Source organism: Oxyura jamaicensis, chromosome 10 (assembly GCF_011077185.1).
Source record: "Oxyura jamaicensis isolate SHBP4307 breed ruddy duck chromosome 10, BPBGC_Ojam_1.0, whole genome shotgun sequence".
Lineage (NCBI taxonomy): Eukaryota > Metazoa > Chordata > Aves > Anseriformes > Anatidae > Oxyura > Oxyura jamaicensis.
This window is the reverse complement of record NC_048902.1, coordinates 20543388-20562334: the sequence shown is the minus strand read 5'-3', so window position 1 is coordinate 20562334 and position 18947 is coordinate 20543388. Positions and strand designations below refer to the sequence as shown.

The 18947-nt window shown below is 59.0% G+C and overlaps 1 protein-coding gene across 1 annotated transcript; it reads right to left on the bottom strand.

Moving 5' to 3' along the window:
• Positions 1 to 6926: 6926 nt before the first annotated feature.
• Positions 6927 to 18252, bottom strand: NOX5 (NADPH oxidase 5). Its single transcript, XM_035336202.1, has 17 exons — positions 17993 to 18252; positions 15041 to 15172; positions 14532 to 14682; positions 13426 to 13636; positions 12568 to 12802; positions 12330 to 12483; positions 11297 to 11472; positions 10988 to 11170; positions 10319 to 10451; positions 10030 to 10157; positions 9332 to 9484; positions 8293 to 8337; positions 7940 to 8064; positions 7650 to 7725; positions 7441 to 7540; positions 7180 to 7346; positions 6927 to 7093 (listed from the first exon to the last, which is right to left on the bottom strand). The coding sequence occupies exons 2-17, from the start codon at positions 15158 to 15160 to the stop codon at positions 6962 to 6964; spliced, it is 2289 nt and encodes a 762-aa protein (XP_035192093.1). The 5' UTR covers positions 15161 to 15172; positions 17993 to 18252; the 3' UTR covers positions 6927 to 6961.
• Positions 18253 to 18947: the final 695 nt, after the last annotated feature.

The following is an 18947-nucleotide window of genomic DNA, read 5'->3' as shown; positions in this document are numbered from 1 at the left end:
CCAAGCCTGCCCCTTGCAGAACCCTCGCCGTGTGCTGCCGACTTCCCTCCGAGCACGGCCTCGGGCTCCGAATCAACCAGCACGGGGCTGTGGTGTCCCGGGGCAGGACCTAGGGCTGGTGGCACTGGTCCAAGCCCAGCAGCCCAGCTCCTGCACGGTCCTGTAGGGCCCTGCCAACTGAGCGACGGGTGTTAGAGAAACCGTCTGGAAACGGTGCCTTGCCCTTCCCCTGGTTTCACGTTAACCGGGTAAATTAACCCAGCAAGGGTCCTAATGAGAGCACCGTCCTCGTGACTCAGACCCAGGAAGGTATTTACAGTAGGCCGGAGCTCAGCATTGCCACGAGACCTTCCCCGCTTTACCCTGGGGTTGCAAAGCACATCCCGTGGCCTTGCCTTCTGTAGCACAAACACAACCCCAGCAGCACCGCACCGCACACATCCCCCTGCTTCTGGACCAAGCACCGGGGCTGGGACGCCCGTACATCGCTCAAACCTCACCAGCAGCACATAAACAAGCAAAAACGTCTAAGAAAAAGTGCCGAACGGGGCGCTGAGCTCCTGCTCCGTGGCATGGTCACGGGGACCCCGCAAATGCTGTGATGCTGGCGGCTGTGCGAGGCAGGACTGGCCCAAAGCTCGTCTCTGTGGCGACACGAACACCTCCTCCGTCTGCGTTATGCGTTAGCCCTGTTTGTCACACGCCGGGCAAACGAAACCGCAGGGCGAGGCACGGCGAGATGCGCAGGTAATGGCAGCTTATTGCCTTCCCCCTCCCCTCTCCGTGCACGGAGGGCTCGCGCCGCCCGTGCCCGCGCAGCCTGGCGCTGCCGCAGATTTTTCCATCGCAAACGAGCCCGGATCTCGCCGTGGCTTTCACACCAGTGGAGCTGCGGCGATGGAAGAAGCCCCCGCGGTGCTGCCCAGGCGGTGTCGTTACGTGGGACGGCTGGAGGGCCCTTCGCCAAGCGGCAGCGGCGAGGGGCCGGGGAGCGGAGCAGCCCCTTGGTGCCAGGGACCCGCACAGAGCCCCCCTCGGGAGGGTTTCGATGTCACCCCACGAGCCCGGTTCAGATGCTCATCCTTCGAAGAAATGCCACTTTGGGGTCCTCAGACCCACAGGGGGGACGGGGTGGCTCTGCTTGGGGCAGGGCAGTGCGAGGAGGGAGCATGGCGAGGCGCCACGCCGGCTCCCTGAGCTTTCCCTGCGTGATTCGGGGTGGAAACGCGTGGTTTTCACTCTCCCGTTCTTCCAGGCACTGCTCTTGATGGTTTAAGGGCCGTGTTGGCAGCCCACCTAACAGTAAACAGCGTCCCCAAAGCGCATTGTAAAGCAATACCAGGGATGCTCTTGTTCCAATACCGGGCAAGGGATTTAGGCAGGGGCCGCACGCCGTAATGCCTTCAAATAGGGCTTGAAAGATGAGGTCCTGATGCCCGCCTAAACATTTACATTGCAGTTATCATCGTGTTCCCGATGAGCCGTGCTCTGCCCGCGGAATCCTTTATTTCCGACAGCCCAACACCGAGCCCCGCTGTTCCCCGCTCAGCCTCCCCCCGGCCCGGGCCCTGAGCCGGTGATTCCTGGATTAATGCGTGGTTCCGAGGTGGCTCCTCTGCCTCCACGCCTGCTGTCTTCGGCGATGGAGGAAGGAAATGAATTGTTAAAACCTCGGGAACAAATGGCACACACACGGAGATCGATCCTGCTCCCGCTGACGTCAATGGGAAAATTTCCCCCGGCCCCAACGGGGGCAGAACCAGGCGCACGCAGCGGGCACGCGCCCGATTCACAGCTGCAAAAAAATCCATAGGGCCGAAGGGGGAAAGTTGTGCCTGTTAAAAATAACTGGAGGGAATGAAGGACTGGCAGTGCTGTTTCCCTTTCGGGGAGAAGAGCGGGCGCTGGGCTCCCTCCTGGTGCTCTCCGGGGAGCCGCAGCCCGTCCCTCCTCATCCTCCTCGCCGCGCGGTGCAGGACGCCCGGTGCCCCCCGCCTTTGCTTTGGGGGCAGCGAATGCTTGTAACGAGCCTGTGAGGAGTTATTGCTCCTTAATTAACTCGTTTGGTGCAAAGCTATAACGTCCCCCAGCCCCCCAGGCTGTGCTGCAGCGGACGGCATCGGCAGCTTTGGGTTTTGGGGTGTGGGAAGAAGGGAAGGGGGCGAAGCATCGTCACCGCTGCGCATGGGGGATCATCGTCGGTGTCCCTGATAGCAAGGGACAATCCCACATCCCTGTGACCGCGGGTTTCGTGAACAGGAAAATAACTTGGTTTCATATAAATAAACAAATAACACGTTTCATATAAATAAGTAATAAAATAAGAAACAACAAATAAGAACTCGGTGTAATTCTGAGTGAGGACACCCGGGAAAGGCTGGGACGGGCACACACGCCAGGATCTCACCGTGCCACGCGGCCCATCGGGGGCAAAAGTGGTTTTACGTCAACCATAGGGGAAGGTGGGGGAGAGAAAAGCCCCAGGTGTCCTCACCTGTCCGCAGTGCCGAGGGGCAGACGGCGGAGGGCTCGCTGCAGCTCGCTTCCCGCTGGCTGCGGGGCTGGAAACGGCAAGAGGCAGCACAAAAAAGAAACGTTCCAACACCTCCAGAGCCGCCGCCCCCCCCAAAAGAAGCACCAAAAACACCACCAGAACCACCACTGCTACCACCAAAACGGTCTCGAGCGCCATCGTCCCCCACGTGGGCCCAGAGATCACCCCCAGCCCCGGTGTCCCTAATTGGAAGCCACCGGCTAACGAGATGTCAGCCGAGCAAAATATTAGGAGCCGCATAATAATTATATCAATGAAATCAACAACGATTTAACAGCAAAGGTTAATTACATTTATATAAAAATCTGATAGACAAAACGATGCTCAAACAGTTGGGCAGACTAATTGAAAGCTAATGTTGCTCCTAAATTGAATTTCAAATGAATTTTACATCCATAGTTCACTCTGCTAATTTCGTTCCCTGTATCCTGTAATTTGTTGGCAGTGATTGATTACTTAAGTGAATAATATCTGTGTACCAGGGCCACTTAGGGATGGAATATGCCAAATGCGATGGCGCTGCTAACAAACACAGCTCCTTTAAGCTTTCCCTCCCTGGGTTTCGAGGAGCGGGGGCACGGCCCCGGCAGCGAAGGGCTTCTGGTGGCCGCCAGCTCCTGCTGCGGTTCCTTGCCAACAGGCTGTGCTGACGGCAGCTGCCTGCTGAGGTATGGCAGCGCTTCATCCCCTCCCCAAATCCCCCTTTTATCCCTCAAAGTGCAAGGGTTCCTACTGGAGGTTTGGCACCGTGGAGTTCACCGAGCTGGGGCTGCAAAATCCCCAGGCAAATAAATGCAAACGGCCACGGGGGATTGGAGCCGCAGCCCTAATCCTTCCTCCCCACGAGTTTTTGCCCCCCAGATCCCGGTGCCCACCCCGGCCCCACGTCCTCCAGGCTCCGAAGGGGCAGCCCGGAGGCGAGGAGCGCTGCTGCCGCGCCCCGGCGCCTTTGGAGCGTCTCCACCGCTGCAGGACGAACGCAATTACATCTTAATAAAATTTTAATACGGGGAATTATGCTCTTTGCATCCAACCAACAATTAGCTGTTGCTATGCTACCGCCGGAGTGTAATCACAATAATGAAGGCAGCCAGGGGAAGGCATTAATCAGGCGGTGTGTGATTAGCTAACCTCACGCCCTGCCTCCCCAGGCTCCCGATCCGGAGCCTCCTGTTGCTTTAATGCTAAAAAACAGCCACGAAACAAAGCAGACCCCGGGCTCGGAGCAGCTCCGGGCTCAGCTTTCTGCGGCATCGCTGGCGTTGGGAACCATCCCGAAGCCGAGCTGGTTTGGCCAAGGAGCCGGAGCCACCTGCGCCCATCGCCCAGGGCCCTTTCCCCAGCTCTGCGCCCCCCTCGGAGCAAAGGCAGCAGCGCTCAGCGCTGGGGGTGGCACCCACCCCCTCCCCGCCTCGCACATCTTTTAATCATTTCTCCCTCGGCTCCGAAGGAAACATCTGATGAGCCGGGGAAAATGGCAGCTGGCAGAGCTTCTGTGGATGGAGAGGAAGGAATTCATTAATTTTTCATCGCCGGGGCTGGGACGGGAGCGGCTCAGCAGGCACCGCGGCAGCAGTGACCTTGGTGCTGCCTCCAGCCCCCCTGCGAGAGCGCATCCCCACCGTCTGCTCGGCGTCCCCCTGCCAGCCTGATTTTTGGGGTGCACGTCGCCCCAAAGCACGGTGCCAGCCCCCAGATTCCCTGCGAGGAGCCCTGTGCGCAACTGCAGAAGGCCTGCAGGAAGGCTGCCAGCCGCAGAGCGTGCGCGCCATCCGGCTCTGCACCCGCGGGGGTTTCTGCGCCTCTGGCACCGTGCCCCCGCGATCTGCTCGGGGGCGCCGGGGTGTCCCCGTCTTCAAAGAGAGCTGAAGTTGCTTTTGGTGAGCTGCTTCGAGAGCAGCGGCGTGCCGGAGCGCGGCGCCTTAGTGCCCTGCGGTTCAGCGGGGAAGGGAAACGGTTATCGGCAGGCGCGGAATGCTGCACTCTGTTCATAATCGCTTCAGTACATCGGCAGAGCGGGGAGGTGTAATTAACTCTTCTTTATGATTGAGATGAGGGTGTTTTCCGTAGCCACGTGACGCTGCCACGTACAGCCACGTTTTGTTTTATTCTGGCATCTTTGGAGACGCCTGCGTGGAAGCGGAGCAGCGTGCACATGAATGGGCTCAATCGGGGAGACGAGCTGAAAGGCATCCCTGAAAGACCCCGGCTCCCTCTGCAGAGGGTTGTTTTTCCCTCGCCAGCCCCAGGAGGCTGCAGCTGCCCTAATTTTCCCTTGGAGGTTGGGAGCAGGAGCTGACATCACCCCCTGCTGACGCAGCCCCCTCGGCAAGGCGCGGGGCCATCGGGGTGCAGCCAAAACGCCCCAGCCCGCGCCGACCCGCGTCAAGGCAGGGGCAGAGCCCCAGGCTTGGGGTCACACCCAGGCTCTGCTTCGCAGCACGGACCTCTAGCAAAGTCCCTAATTATGGCAAAAGTGCAGAAAAAGCAGCGCCTGCTCACCGCACTGCTGTGCCTGGAATTAAGCCCACGGTCCCAAAGCTGAGCCCCGGGGATGCCACGCTACCCCAGCGCATCCCCAGGACTGCAGGGCACGTAACGGGGGCACTGCACTGGAAATGCAGCTGGGGAAGCGCTGCTGGGGGCAGAGGGGCTTTGGTTTCCTCGGTCATGGCTGGGGAGAGGGCTGGGAGCCGTGGGTGGCACAAACCTCTCCGAGGAGGCAGCCTGCAGGGCGAGCCGGGGCCGCGCAGCGCGGTGCCAGAGGGGGGCTGCGGGCTGGGGAGGGAAGGGGCCTCCTTCCCCGAGCTGGCACCAGCGGGAGAGCTCATTATGTTTCCATCCCACTGCTAATCAAGGAGGCAAGAAACCTGCATTAGCCGAGGTTAAGAAAAATTGACTCCTGACTTGGGGATCGTCACCTCGCGCTGCGCTTTCGCAGGGCGCCGAGAGCTCTGCGCTGCCGGCATCCATCACGCGCCAGCGCTGGCCGTAACCCAGCGGGGATCGTTAGCCAGCCCATTTATCACGCTGTCTGAAGCGGATTCAGCCATGAAGTTTATGTCATGGCCCCACGTCGAATGATTCCTCCTCCCTGGCTCCAGATTTCATGCTGCGGCTGGAGCCAGCTGCATCGCCCGGCTCCTCGCCGTGCCCCGAACCAGCTCCGGGCCGAGGGGCAGGGAAGGGGTCCCTGTGCCTGCACCCCCGCGGTCTGAGCCGGGGTTAGAGCAAAGGGCCCAGGAAGGGACGCGGTTGCCCTCACCCCCTCTACAAGTGTGCTTTGGGCATGGCAATGGGCTAAGGGCAGACACGGAGCTCGGCGTGCGCGGATGTAAGCCGAGCACTCACACATGGCCTTGGCTTCCAGGGCCGCTGCTGGCGAGGATGGCAGAGTGAAGGTGCCAACCCTCCTCCTGCTGTGGGGACACCCTGGGGAAGGGAAAAGCTTCCCCCACCTCACACAGCCTCCTCCTGCGGGTGCTGCAGCTCACGGGCAGGACGAGGGGCACCAGACTGCCAAACCTGCACCGCCCCAAATCCAGGGCTGGGGTGGGGTGGATGGGCTCTGCCGTGGGGCTGGGGCACTGAATCTGGGCCAAAACATCCCCAAAAGGCAGGAGAGACGGAGCTCTCCCCACGGGTAACTTTACCCTAAGATGAGCGTTTTTTTCTAAATTACCATATCTGCATTTTTTAACTCGGAAGCATCAGCGCATCGCGCGGGTGGATGATAAAAGCCCAAACCTGCCAAGGGACACGCGGGTTTTTGTTCGGAGGTGCCGTGGGGCCCCGTGGGGAGCTCCGCTGGGGCTTCACCAGCCCCCGGCCCACGATCGGTGCTGGGGCCCACCCGCTTCTGCTCGGGGCCGTGCGCTGGGCACCCCTTAAATCGCTCCTTTTCCACCCAAAAGGACAAGAAGAGGCAAAGCCCGGCGTGTGCTGCGTGCAGAGGACGGTGGGTGCTGAGCCCCCCCCGTACCCTGCGCTGCCTCCAGGGCCTGGGGGGGCCGGGGGGGGCCCGGGGACGAGCTGTGCGGTTGGCGAGGCTGCAGTGCCCTCCTGTGGGCACCGCTCCTCCGGCGCGCCCTGCCGCCCTCCACCGGGCTCCTCCGTCCCCAGACGCTCTGGGACACGGGTCCCTGCCCCCACCCCCAAAACCCACCGAGGTGCTGCGGGACACCCCCCCCCCCCCCACAGGGCTGCAGGACCCCGTCCCCTCCACCCCAAATCCCTGTGCCCCAGCCCCTCTTGTCCCTCGTCCCCGCCGTGTCACCCGTCCATCCCACCCCCCTGGCTCCCTGGGGGGCTGCAGGGTGGCAGGGCCAGGGGACACGGAGCTGGGGGCCCGGGGGTGCTGCAGGATGATGCCCTGAATGGCACCGGGTGCCCCCAGCACCCCCCACGTCAGAAGTTTTCCTTGAAGAAGCGGAAGCCGAAGCGCTCGCAGTGCGCTTTGATGACCTTGGCCAACGCCGGGGAGCCGCAGAAGAAAACCTGCACCTTCCCTTTCCTCTCCTCGGCCACCTTGCCAAACACCTAGCGTGGGGGACGAAGGAGAAGGGGAAGGCGTCAGGATCCGTGCCGGCTTCGGTGCCCGCTGCCCGGCACGAGCCAGCCCTCGCCTTGCTCCAGTCGGGGCGGCCGGGCTGCGTCCTGGCGCGCAGCCCCGTGATGGAATCCTTGTGCTCCTTGGCGGCCAGCAGGTCCAGGGCCAGCTGCAGCCCCACGGCCCTCACGTCGCTCTTGCCGAGGGCGGCCGTCATGTAGAGGTGCAGCTCCAGGAACCGCCCTGCGCCTCGCAGGGGAACCGGGGCTCGGGGCGGTGCCGAGCCCCCCCCCCCGGGAAGAGGGGGCTGCGCTGGTGCCCCCCGCCTCCCGCTCACCTCCCGGCTCCTGCTCAGCCTGCTCCAGCTCCAGCTTCGCCAGCAGGCTGACGAACCACTCGAAGTGCTTCTGGTCCCGGTTTATCCAGATGAAGTCGACCTGGAAAGACGCAGACCCCGCTTCGGGGCTCGCTGGCGGCACGGGGGCCGACTGCAGCCCCCATCCCCGGTGCCAACCCTCCTCCCGCGTGCCCCCAGCCCGCTCCCACCTTCCTGAGCACCATGTCCTCGTCCCGCGGGGTCTCACACTGTTTGTAGTCGTGGCTCTGCTTCCTCAGGCGGTACCTGCTCGGGTGGCACAGTCCTGCAGCCCCCCCGGCATCCCTCACACCCCACAAACAGCACAGAGACCCCCAGCACCCCACCCCACAGCCCCACAGCAGGCGCCTGGCCCGAACTCCCCCAGGGTGAAGGTTAACACCGTAAGGGGACCCAGCTTTGGGTCCTGCGCCCAACGTTTGGGAGGGAGGAACCCGAAGCAGCCCGGCACGGCACTGACCTGTACATGATGCTCTGCAGGATGGAGGCGAACGGGGTGATGCCGATGCCGGCGCCGATGAGCACGGCGTGCTCCGAGGTGAAGATCCTGCGCGTCGGGGTGCCGTAGGGGCCGTCGATGTAGCACTGGGGGAGAAAAGAGGCCGGGCGTGCAGAAACCCAGGGAGCCCACAAGCGCTAAATCAGGGGCGCCAAGCCCCCGGCAGCGCGCGCGCATGCCCAGCCCCAAGGCAGGACCCTCCCTGCACAGGGGCACGCACTTGAGCTGCTGGGCACATGAGTAGGGTCCCTGCCACAGGTCCCCAGCACATCTCTGCTGTCCCAGAGCCGCAGACGGGCCGGGACATCCCTCACCTTGATGCTGCAGAGCCGACGGCTCTCGCCCGGCCCCGTGGAAACCTGCGGGCACAGAGCACAGCGTCACCGGTGGGCAGGCGACCATCCCCTGCTGCCTGCTCCCAGAGCCCTGCGCTACGTCAGCTGGGCTCCTCGGCTTGCTGTTGGGGTTTTCTCCTCCCAATTTGGTTTGTTAGGCGAGCTCTGCTTTATTGGGGCTGTGCACATTGCCCCCAGGCCCCGCTGGAGCCAAGCTCAGCACAGATGGCCCCGGGCAACCCCCCAACCACCACCCGCAGCCCCCGGGCTGGAGGTTTGGAGACGCCTGGAAAGGGCGCTCCAGGGCCCATCAGATGGGTATGAGATGGTATCCAGGTCCCAATCTCTCTGAGTGTTGCTTAAAAATGCAATAATCCGGTTCCCCCCAAAAGGCAGGGAGCGAGCAACGGGTTTACGGCGGTGGCGATCACCCTGGTGGCAGGAGGGGAGTCTCGGACAGATAACAGCCCAACAGCAACGAGAAACTCATTAAAAACGGTGCATATAAATTCGTTATCTGTAACGCCTGCTCCTCCAGCTGTGACAGAATCAATATCCTGAGAGCTTTTCATATCGGGTGATAAAAGCTGCTAACCGTGGCTCCCAGCGCCACGGCGTCAGCACGATTTATTTCCCACTTGGGGGCGGGGAGAAGTTTCCCTCTTAAAAACATCTTTTTAAGAAGTTTGGGCTGATTTCAGAGGGAAATGGGGTCGTCTCCCTTTTCTCCGGGTTGTTCCTCCTGTCTGCCGGGAAGCGCCTCGGCTGCAGGGCCCGGTGGGGATGAGCCAGGGCGCACCCGGGGCAGCACCAAATGCCCGGGGTGCTGAGTGCCCGGTGCCATGGGCATGGGGCAGAGGGGGGTGAGCGCAGGGGATGCTGCCCCTGCAGCTTTTCTCGCTCAGCATCTCCAGGGCTGGGCCAAACCCCAAAGCCAGGGGGCTGTGAGCGCCAGGTGACAGCGAGGGCCCCCTGCCCTGCCCCTGGGGGGCTTGGACGTGTTGGTGAGGATGGGGACAGTGCTTACCAGCTCTGGTGGCGGGTCCTCGTCCGTCCTCCCCTGGGGGGCAGCGGGTGCCCCGGTGGCTCTGTACGATGTCAGCTCAACGGCTTCGTCCCCAGCGGTAGCCACGGAGTCCCCCAGTGAGCCAGGCCTGGTGCAGAGACGTGTCTGCGAGGCAACGGCAAGGGGAAAGGGAAAAGGGGAAAGAAGGAAGAAAAAAGAAAAAAGGGGAGAAAAAAAAAAAAAAGGAAATAAAAAAAAGGAAAAAAAATAAAAAAGGAAAAAAAATAGAAAAAGAAAAAAGAAAAAAATAAAAAAGAAATGTAAAAAAAAAGAAAGAAAAAAGAAAAAGAAAAAAGAAGAAGGCAATAAAAGAAAAAGGAAAAAGGAAAGAGGAAAAAAGGAAAAAGGAAAAATAAAAAAAAAGAAAAAAAAAGAAAAAAAAGAAAAAAGAAGAAGGAAAAAAAAAGAAGGAAAAAGAAAAAGGAAAAAGAAAAAGGAAAAAAAAAGATAAAAGAAAAAAGAAATGTAAAAAAGAAAAGAAAGAAAAAAAAAAAAGAAAAAAGAAGAAGGCATCCCTGGCTGTGATGCCCTGGGCACCTGGTGCTCAGCCTGCCGTGCCTGGCGGCTGCACCAGGCTTGGGGATGTGCAGAGGCAGGGTCTGGGCTCCAATCGGCATTGCTGCAGGAAGCAGAGCCCCGTCCTCACCAACCTGTGCCCACCGCCACCACCTCGCCTTCCCGAGGTTCCCGCTGGCTTGCGTTGCCTCGGGCTGCCTGAAGTACTCGTGCAGCCTGCTGGTCCACTGCCCCCGCGCCCGCACGTGCAGCCAGAGGGTGTCTGCGGGCCGGCAGCACCCGGTGGCACACGGGCACGACCGCGCGGCACCGCGCACCGGCACCGGGGAGAGGGGGGGGGGGTCACCCATCAAGGGGGGTCACCCACCCGGCCGGTGGGCGCAGGACGTCCCCGCGGTGCCAAGCGAGCACCCCTGGGCGCACCTCGCTGCTCGGGGGCGCTGCTGATGGTGAAGGGGTGCCACTCGTAGGCGGCGATGGCCGGGACGTTCAGGTAGACGTAGTCGCCGGGCCTGAAGCGGAACGAGCGCGGCCGCTGCACCACGAGGTGCGTCACCTGCGGTGCGGGGAGCAGAAGGTTGGCAGGCCTGGAAATCCGCTGCCCGGCGCTAGCCCCCAGGCAAAGGCTTGGCAATAATTTGGCAAATAGATTATAATAATAATAATAATAATAATAATAATAATAAGGTTGAGAATGAAGAAACCGCTTTCACCTTTTGCCGCAGACATTCACTAACGCAGCGTGGATTCCTGAACACTACCAAGTAACCCCAAAAGACATTTCCCTGTAAACCGATCTATTTTTATATAAAACCTGGGGATTTCACCCGTCCATCTGAAGGCAGAAGAGCAGCACTGCTGTGCATGCAGGGAGGGGACGCGGGGCACTTCTGGAAGAGCACGGCCCTTCCCTCTGCCATGCAAACGCATCGGACACGTCGCCCCCTTCACCTTTTATCCCCCCTTCTCCCTTCTGCATCGAACGACCACAGACTTCACTTGCACCCTGCCTGTCCCCAGGCTCTGAAGTGCCCCACGGGTATCTCAGGTATCTCCCCCAGCAGCAGCAGGGGGGGCGCGGGGGCTGCGGACCTTGGAGGGCAGCAGGTTGACCTCCACGATGCGCAGCCCCATGGCACGGGACGCGGCCAGGCCCACCGCCTTCTCCAGCACGAAGAGGCCCCCGGGCACCACGAACCACTTCCAGAAGTTGGGGGCGTGCAGGACGAGCAGGGCCCAGACGGAGATGTAGGAGAGGTGGCTCCAGTAGAAGACCTGCGGGCAGGGCACAGGGGTCACCGGTGCCAGGGGCGGTGACACCAGGAGGGGGGGACCCCAGCCCGGTCCCCCCCCGTGCCACGTGTGGGAGCATTTTGGGGTTTCCCCGTGCAGGGTACACACCTCGAAGTGCCCGCCACGGCGGACGCAGGGGCTGGAGAAGGCGAGCATGGTGGCCAGCAGCCCCTGCAGCGCCAGCCCGGTCTGCGAGGCCGTGCCGCCGAGCCCCCCGCCGCCGGGACGCGCCGTCAGGAGGAACTCGGTGAGACCACGGTGCCCGTCCTGCCGTGCCAGCCTGCCTACAACACGGGGCTGGGACGGGGCTCAGGCACCCAAACCCAGCCCGACAGCGACCAGGACGCGAGGGTGGCTTTGCGCTAAGGCACAGCCCCGTGGGTTTGCCCGGGAATTTTTTAAGGTCACATTTCTCCTCTCCAGCCCCTGCTCCCTGCAATGGCACCGCAAGGGATTGAAGGGAGCCGAGGTGCCCGAGACCCCACATCCCACCGGACGAGGCAGCACTTTGCCCACGGGGTGAGTTTTGGCACCGTGGCACTGCGCCCTCGGAGTAAAACCCTGACTCTGAGCCGGCCCTGCCAATTTTTCCAGGCAGGCTGCAACCACCGAGGGTCGGCTGTGGGATTTGTACAGGGCTGGGCACCACCGAGCCCAGAGCGGAGAGTGAAACCCCAAAACCCGGCCCTGGGAGCAGGGAGGGATGCGGGGAAGGATGCGGGGAGGGATCCAGCCCTGCTCCGGCGCTGCCCGGCTGGGAGAGCCGCTAGAGGGAGGCAGCATCCAGCACACGGACACAGCTCCGGGTGCCTGCATGGGCACCCCCTCCCAGGCCTTGCCCCCCTCCCTGGGGACCCGGGCAGACCCCTCTCCTTCCCCTGGGGAACACCAAAGCCATTCCCAACGCTGCCACCCGAGCAGGACGCAGAGCTGGCAGGGGCAGGGCTCCCCGAGCTCGGTTCTCTCAGGCTCTCTGCATCTGGGCAGGGGTCCCCCCGTCCCGTGGCTTTTGGCAGGGCTGCGTGGTGTCCCCCCCAAGCTGCATTGTGCATCATGCCCCTGCCCTGGCTCTGGGCAGGATGGGGAGCCCACCCCAGGGCTATCGGGGCGCGATGGAGACAACCCAGGGGCTGCGACTTACTGAAGTTGGCCACGTGTGCGCCCGTGTGGACGGCAGCCAGCGCCAGCACCACGTAGCCCACGAGCTGGTGGAGCCCCACGCTGTGGTCCAGCGGCAGCACCTGGGCCACGGGGGTGGCGCGCAGCCAGGTCAGGCACCTCCGCAGCATCAGCACCTGCAAGGGGAGCACCTGGGGATGCCGAGGGCACCGGGGGGACCCCCCAGGACCTCACACCCCCACGCAGGACCCCGTACTCACGGCGATGAAGGCGCAGTTGAAGTTCAGGCACTGCCCGCAGCCCCGGGCCACCGCCACCCACCCGCCGAGGCCGGCGTGCCGCAGGGCGGCCAGGGCGAAGAGCAGGAGGTTGAGGCTGGTGTAGCCCCCCAGGAAGGCGAGCTGGCTGCCGTGGTTGTGCCAGTACGCCGCGGTCAGGCAGAGCGGCCGGCGGCTCCTCTCCGGGGGTGGTGGGGGCTTCAGCCAGCTCACGGCACTGGGGGGAAAGGCGGCACGCTGCTCCTTGATGGGGAGCGGGGAGCTGGGGTAGCCCTGCGGCCAGGCTGCCCCCCAGCCCTGTATCTGAACCCTGCACCCAGCTGGGCACACGTCCCTGCATCCAAACCCTTTGTGCGTCTTAGCATCGTCCTGGCACACTGCTCCTGGCACCCAAATGCTGCACCCATCCCAGCATCCACCCTGCATCAAAACCCAGCACCCATCCTGGCACCATCCCAGCACCCATCCTGGCACCATCCCAGCACCCATCCTGGCACCATCCCAGCACCCACCCTGCATCCAAACCCTGCACCCATCCTGGCACCATCCCAACTCCATCCCAGCACCCAGGGAGGAGCAGCCCAGGCACGGTGCCCTCCCATCCCCTCGCAGCAGTGAGCCCAGTTTTAGCTCCCTGCAGGCTCCTGGGCAAAGGGGACAGGACCAAGACGCCCTTCGCAGCTCCACAGGGCTGGAGTAACGTGCCCAAGTTTCTCCTGGTGCTGGCTGAGCACCTCAGGGGCTGAACCCCCACAGGAGCCTCACCGGGAGCACAAACCCCACGCTGGAGCAGGAGGGAAAAGGCTCTCAGGATGCGGGGGGAGCGCAGCCCGGCGGTACCTGAAGGTGAGGTTCTCCATCACCCCCGGGAAAGCCTCCAGCTCTGCCCTCAGCTCCTCGAAGGTGATGGAGCCGCTGCGGTCCTTGTCGGCGGCCTCGAAGAGCGCCAGGGCCAGGTCGTCCAGGCGCGGCGGCGGCAGCGACACGGCGCTCTCCCGCAGGCACGCCTGCAGCACCAGGCGCAGCTCGGCCGGGTCGATGGCACCGCTGCCTGCAGGCGCCCGGCGGGCTGTGAGAGCCACCCCTGGCACCGCATCGCCCCCACGGCCCCCCCAGCCTCACCTCCCTCCAGCCTTAACGCAGAAATCGCCTCCCTGCCTCGCTCGTGGGCTCCCTGGGGGAGGCTGTGCCAACTGGCCAACAACGTGCCATCGCTCCTCGGTCTGCTGGTCTCATTCAGGCGCCCTCACCGGCAAAGTCAACGTGAAGGCAAACTGGGCAAAGGGCTCGGTGAGGCAGCGTTTGTGCCCAGGCAGGTCACAGCAGGAGAAGCAGAAGAGTGAACCCAAGAAGAGTTGGACTTAAAATTGTTTTTAGCTTTTCAGCGTGGAGCTGCGGGCACAGGGCTCGCGGGAGGCAGAGCACAGCCAGGAAGGGGGCAGTGAACAGCCCGAGCACCCGGCTCCAGTGCTGGGAGGATGCTCCCGCCTGGGTCAGGCCGTCTCTCACAGACAAAAGGGAACCGGCACAAATCCCAGCCTGAAATTCATTCCCATTCGGATGCTGCCACCTCTCGCTTGGCACCTCTCCATGGCCAAGGGTATCGAGGGACCCCCTGACGTGAGCTGGTTAATTGCTTAATCCATCTTTCAGGTGGATTTTTGATACTTTCATCGCTGGACAAAGGCCGCCAGATAGATGCTTACCTTTAACAGAGATCTGGCTCCTGCTGCACAGACCCAGCTACCCCTCTATCGAGTTGTGCTTCACCCAGAAGGGGACCGGACACCAGCACTAAACGCAGCGGGGGCAGCGCAACCAGCACCATCTCCCACCACAAAAAGCCACAGCCCTGCCCATGCCCAGACACCCAGAGAGCCGCGCTGCTCTGCCAACCGTAACCGTGTCCAGAAAACATGATTTTTTTCTATTTTCCCTCATCTTACCGTCTACGTCGTACACCTGGAAGAGGAACCTCAGCTTGTCCGTCTCGCTGCCGTGCACCAGCAGGCTCAGGGCGCTCAGCAGCTCCTCCAGGCTGATGGTCCCGCTGCCGTCCGAGTCGAAGAGCGCGAAGAGCCGCTCGGCAAAGAAGGACTGCAGGGGGGGAGAAACGCTCTGGGGAGGCTGCGGGGTGCTCCACGTGGCTGAATCCTGCTGCTGCCAACAGAGCTCTCGCTGCCAGCCTTGCGAATGGCCCAGCAAATGGTGGCGGACCAAAAGCAGGAGGGAGGAACGGAGGAAGGTTTTTGCAGGGGGATGTGGGCACCGCAGCATCCCTGGGAGGGAGGAGGGTGAGACGTGGGGTGCTGGGGGGGCACGTTTGCTGTCCCTGCTTGCTGCAGAGTACCTGGAGGTTCCTCCCTCCCTGTCCCACACCACACCATCAGCTCTGCCATATCTTTATGCCTTGAAACTAGGGGGTCTTCCTGCCTGGACACAGAGGGACACTCACCTCCTTCACCTTGAGAGCCGCTTTGAACCCCTCCAGGTCGATTTGCCTGTCCTCCCCGGCGATGCTCTCAAACTGCTTCGCCACCCAGCGCAGCCACGCCGCGTCCTCGCCCGCGCTCATGGCGCTGGGGACCTGCGGGAGGAGCAGGGGGGACGGGGTGCTTTGGGAAACCTCCTCCCGCGGGGGCTTTTTTGTCGTTCTGGCTTCGTTTCCACCACCCACGGGAAGGGCTCCCCACGGCCTCACACGGCTTTAACCCGCCGCGTCTCGCAGCTTTACGCTCGCAGCCAGATTGTCACCAGCTCCGGGACCGCAGCCCGGCTCTTCTGGTGTGCGGGGTATTTAAAGGCAGAAATCACAGCTGGCGGATGCTCTCCCGTTAATTTCCTTTATTTTACATCCCTTGCTCCATCAGGCACCCCAGCCTTGGTTGCACGCCCTGCCCAGTTCAAGGAGGGGCTCGTCCTCCCCCCCGCGCTTCAGCCCCCATTCAGCGGCCGTCAGGAACACACGGGGAAGTGTCTCCCTCATACTGCCACCCTTATTCCTTTCTGAACAAATCCTACTTGTAAGGCAATAAACTGCGACTAAACTGGGGAGAAGGTTGCCATGGGAATGTCAGGAGCAGAGACCAGGTAGTAAAGCACTCGCGCTCCCCTTCTGCGGCTGCCTGGAGAGGGGCAGGGCACGGAGGGGGCGGGGGGGGGGGGGAGTATTTTGGGCAGGGAACAGGGAATATTTTGAGCTCCATAGCCCCAAACCACCCCTCCATCGTCATCTGGTGGCATGGGGATTCATGCCCCCATACGCTGGACTTCAAAGAACGGGGAGAAATGCAGAGGAGCCAGCAGAGTCTGGCAAAACCTACGGGGAAACAGCAAACGGATTTTAAATCGCACACAAAAACGTGTAAATATTTTAACCCGATCAAGAGCTGACAAATAGGTGCAGTGGATGGGGCCTGCTGCTGAGCTTCCCTGTGAGGCAGGGTCGTTTCAAGGAGGTTTTTCTCCCGCTGTCCCAGGACGGCAGTATTTCCCCCACCCCGTGTATTTTGCCTGAACTTGCAGCATTCCCCGCTGGGACCCCGGCAGAAACCACACACAAATTCTGAACCGAGCTGAAGCTGTCAATTCACAGCCCAGATAAATTCACTTTGAAACTGCAGCAATCCAAGGTCATGAAACTGTTTACTAGGAGCGGGCAGAGTAAAACATAAATCATCCTCGAGTACGTGCTGGGGCTTACGGACACAAGTCCCCCTTTATACCCGGAGTGCTTCCCCTAAACAAACACGCTGTGGGCATCTCGACTAGGAAAGACCGAATGTGCTAATGTGACACAATAATTTACGGCCAGGCTGCTAGGAAAAGAACAGAATTTAATATAAAGAAGAAAACCTAACGTACTACGTTCAGACATCTGACTCCGCACGGGGTGGGATGCTGAATTACCTGCTGCCCTTCGAGCTGCCAGATGTTCCAGCCCAAGCCCGTTTTATTTAATTCCTTGGGTTAAACTCCTCGTAGAAGTTCATGAAAATAAGCCCGACAATTCAGTCCTTCCAGAGGAGCCCTTCTGTCCTCCCTGCCTGCAGAGGTTCCCCCCTCCCAGGCTCTCCAGCATGACCCCGAGCCCAGAGCCTCCGCAGCGCTGGGAGCTGCCCGTGGGCAGGAGCCCAGCACTCGGAGCACAGCTCGGTGCGGGCTGCTCCCATCTCAGTCACTACCCTTTTAAGCTACTTTCTAGTCAAATTAAACACCTGCAAAACTTTACCGGACGGTGCCCCGAACTGTCTCCAGATTTGGCCGCTTTTTATCCTGGCGTCCTTGTACTAAATCATTTTGCTATCGACACATTTCGCCTGGAAAGCCCCACAGAGCACGGCTGAACAACCTTTTGCTACGTTTCCAGAAAAAAAGCTGCCTGAAGTCGCGCAGCTTCTCGTGCAGTCAGGGCAGCTCTGAGGCCAGGGCCACGGCTCCGAAGCGTTCCAAACAGGTGGAGACGGAGGTAACGCACGCGGGGGACTTTTGTGTTTTGCACAAGTAAAATTTGTCCAGTGCTGAATATACGCCGGTCTCTTTCGAGTTTCATACAACGCAAACGTACTTGAGCATAGCAGGAACTGAAGGTGCAGTTTGGCGGCAGCTTTTGAAGGGAGGATGGAGGTAACGCAGCTTACCTCAAACTCATCATGAGTGCAGAAAGAGTCAAAAAAGAAATAGAGCAAAGTGTCTTCCTACACAGAAAAAAACCCTACCATTTTATTAAATGAAAATAAGAAATATCTGCACACACCAACTGACCCCAAGTTTAAGTGTTAGGTGTGAGAAATTAATATCCTTCAGCAGTCAGAGAATACTTCAGATTTTTTTTTTTAAAGAAAAAATACTATCCAAAAATTTCTAAGTCATTTTTATGACTTAAATAATTGCTCACCAGTATAATTTGGTCCTTCATGTTAAAAATATGCACAGAATTATGATGATTTAAGAGCTGTGCTCCATTTCTTTTCTTAGAACTAAGCAAAACACGCTTGATCACTTTATAGTTTCACAAACTTATCTATAATGGATACTTTAAATACTCAAGTGAAGCACAAATAAAGCGCATTTTTTATAGATCAATCTATATCAGTCTAAAGAACTATCCTCAAAATATACAATTTCCTTTTTAAGATTAAAAAAAAAAAAAATCTAGCTGATTTTGCATTTACCACCCATTAGAATATTTGCATTAAGGCAAGAAATGATGCACATATGCATATACTAACAAGCTATGCAACTATCTATTCATGTGTTTTATTATGAGTCTGCTCTGATTTGACACAAATGTTTCAACAAAGCACAAAAAGTTCAAGATGTTTAAATTATCTGAAAAACTGCAAAAATGACAAAACTTTTTACTTGAAGAATCGTATACCTCAGCATTCTTAATTCTTCAACTCACCTTAAACCAAACGTGTTACAGCTTCCAGTCCTGTTCATTCGAAGATCCAGAGCTCCTCAGCCAGCTGTGAGTTCGGATCTAAGCGATTTTGCCATGGAGATGCCCACCCTTTTAAAGGTTTAAGCTAATTTGGTCCTGGTAAAGCTTTTCATGTCAAATAAAAAAAAAAAAAAAAAAAAAAAAAAGAATTCAACGCAACCATTAAGGAGCATCTGGCTGTGACATCTCCATAATTACCTCGTTATTTCACAACTACTTTGAAACTGGCTTGCGGGTCCCCATCTGAGTGCTTTGAAAATAACCAAACCTTGCCAGCAGCCCCCCGGAGCAGGGCTGCACCGCGCGAGGCACCGAGCGCCCAAGCCTCTGTCCAGCACGCCTCAACGCGCTGAGTATTTTGGTGAATTTTGACGTTTTGAAGAAAATCCCAACAGTAAGAAAAATTAATGATGGAAGGCTCCAAAATCCGGCAACTAGCAGCAGGAAATGTAAACGCTGCAGCATTGTGCTGTTTTTAAGTAGCGATGGATTTTCCAGCGATCGAAATGAAAATATGATCAAAAAATAAAAAAGGAGAAAAGGAGAAGTTGTTGGAGACAATTCATTTCCATGCCATTAGTGTAGAACATTGAGTATAACCTAAAAACATTAAAAATATGGCTGACTTCGGTGGTCACCTCCCGTACAAACATATGGACCACAAAAAAATTGGAAAAGACCAGCGAGCATTTCTCTTTATTTCAGCATTTTATTCCCAATTTATCATTGTCGCACAACAGGCATGAGACAGAGCATTAATAAATCACAACTTTTAATTACTGGGATAAATAGCTATTATCTGGCTTGGATGACTGACTTTTTATTTTAAAAGCTCACTTAAAGACTATGACAATATTCCAGATATTAGTATTAATGTATATATATATGGAATTCCTTCGTGGCTCTTATAAGCCTG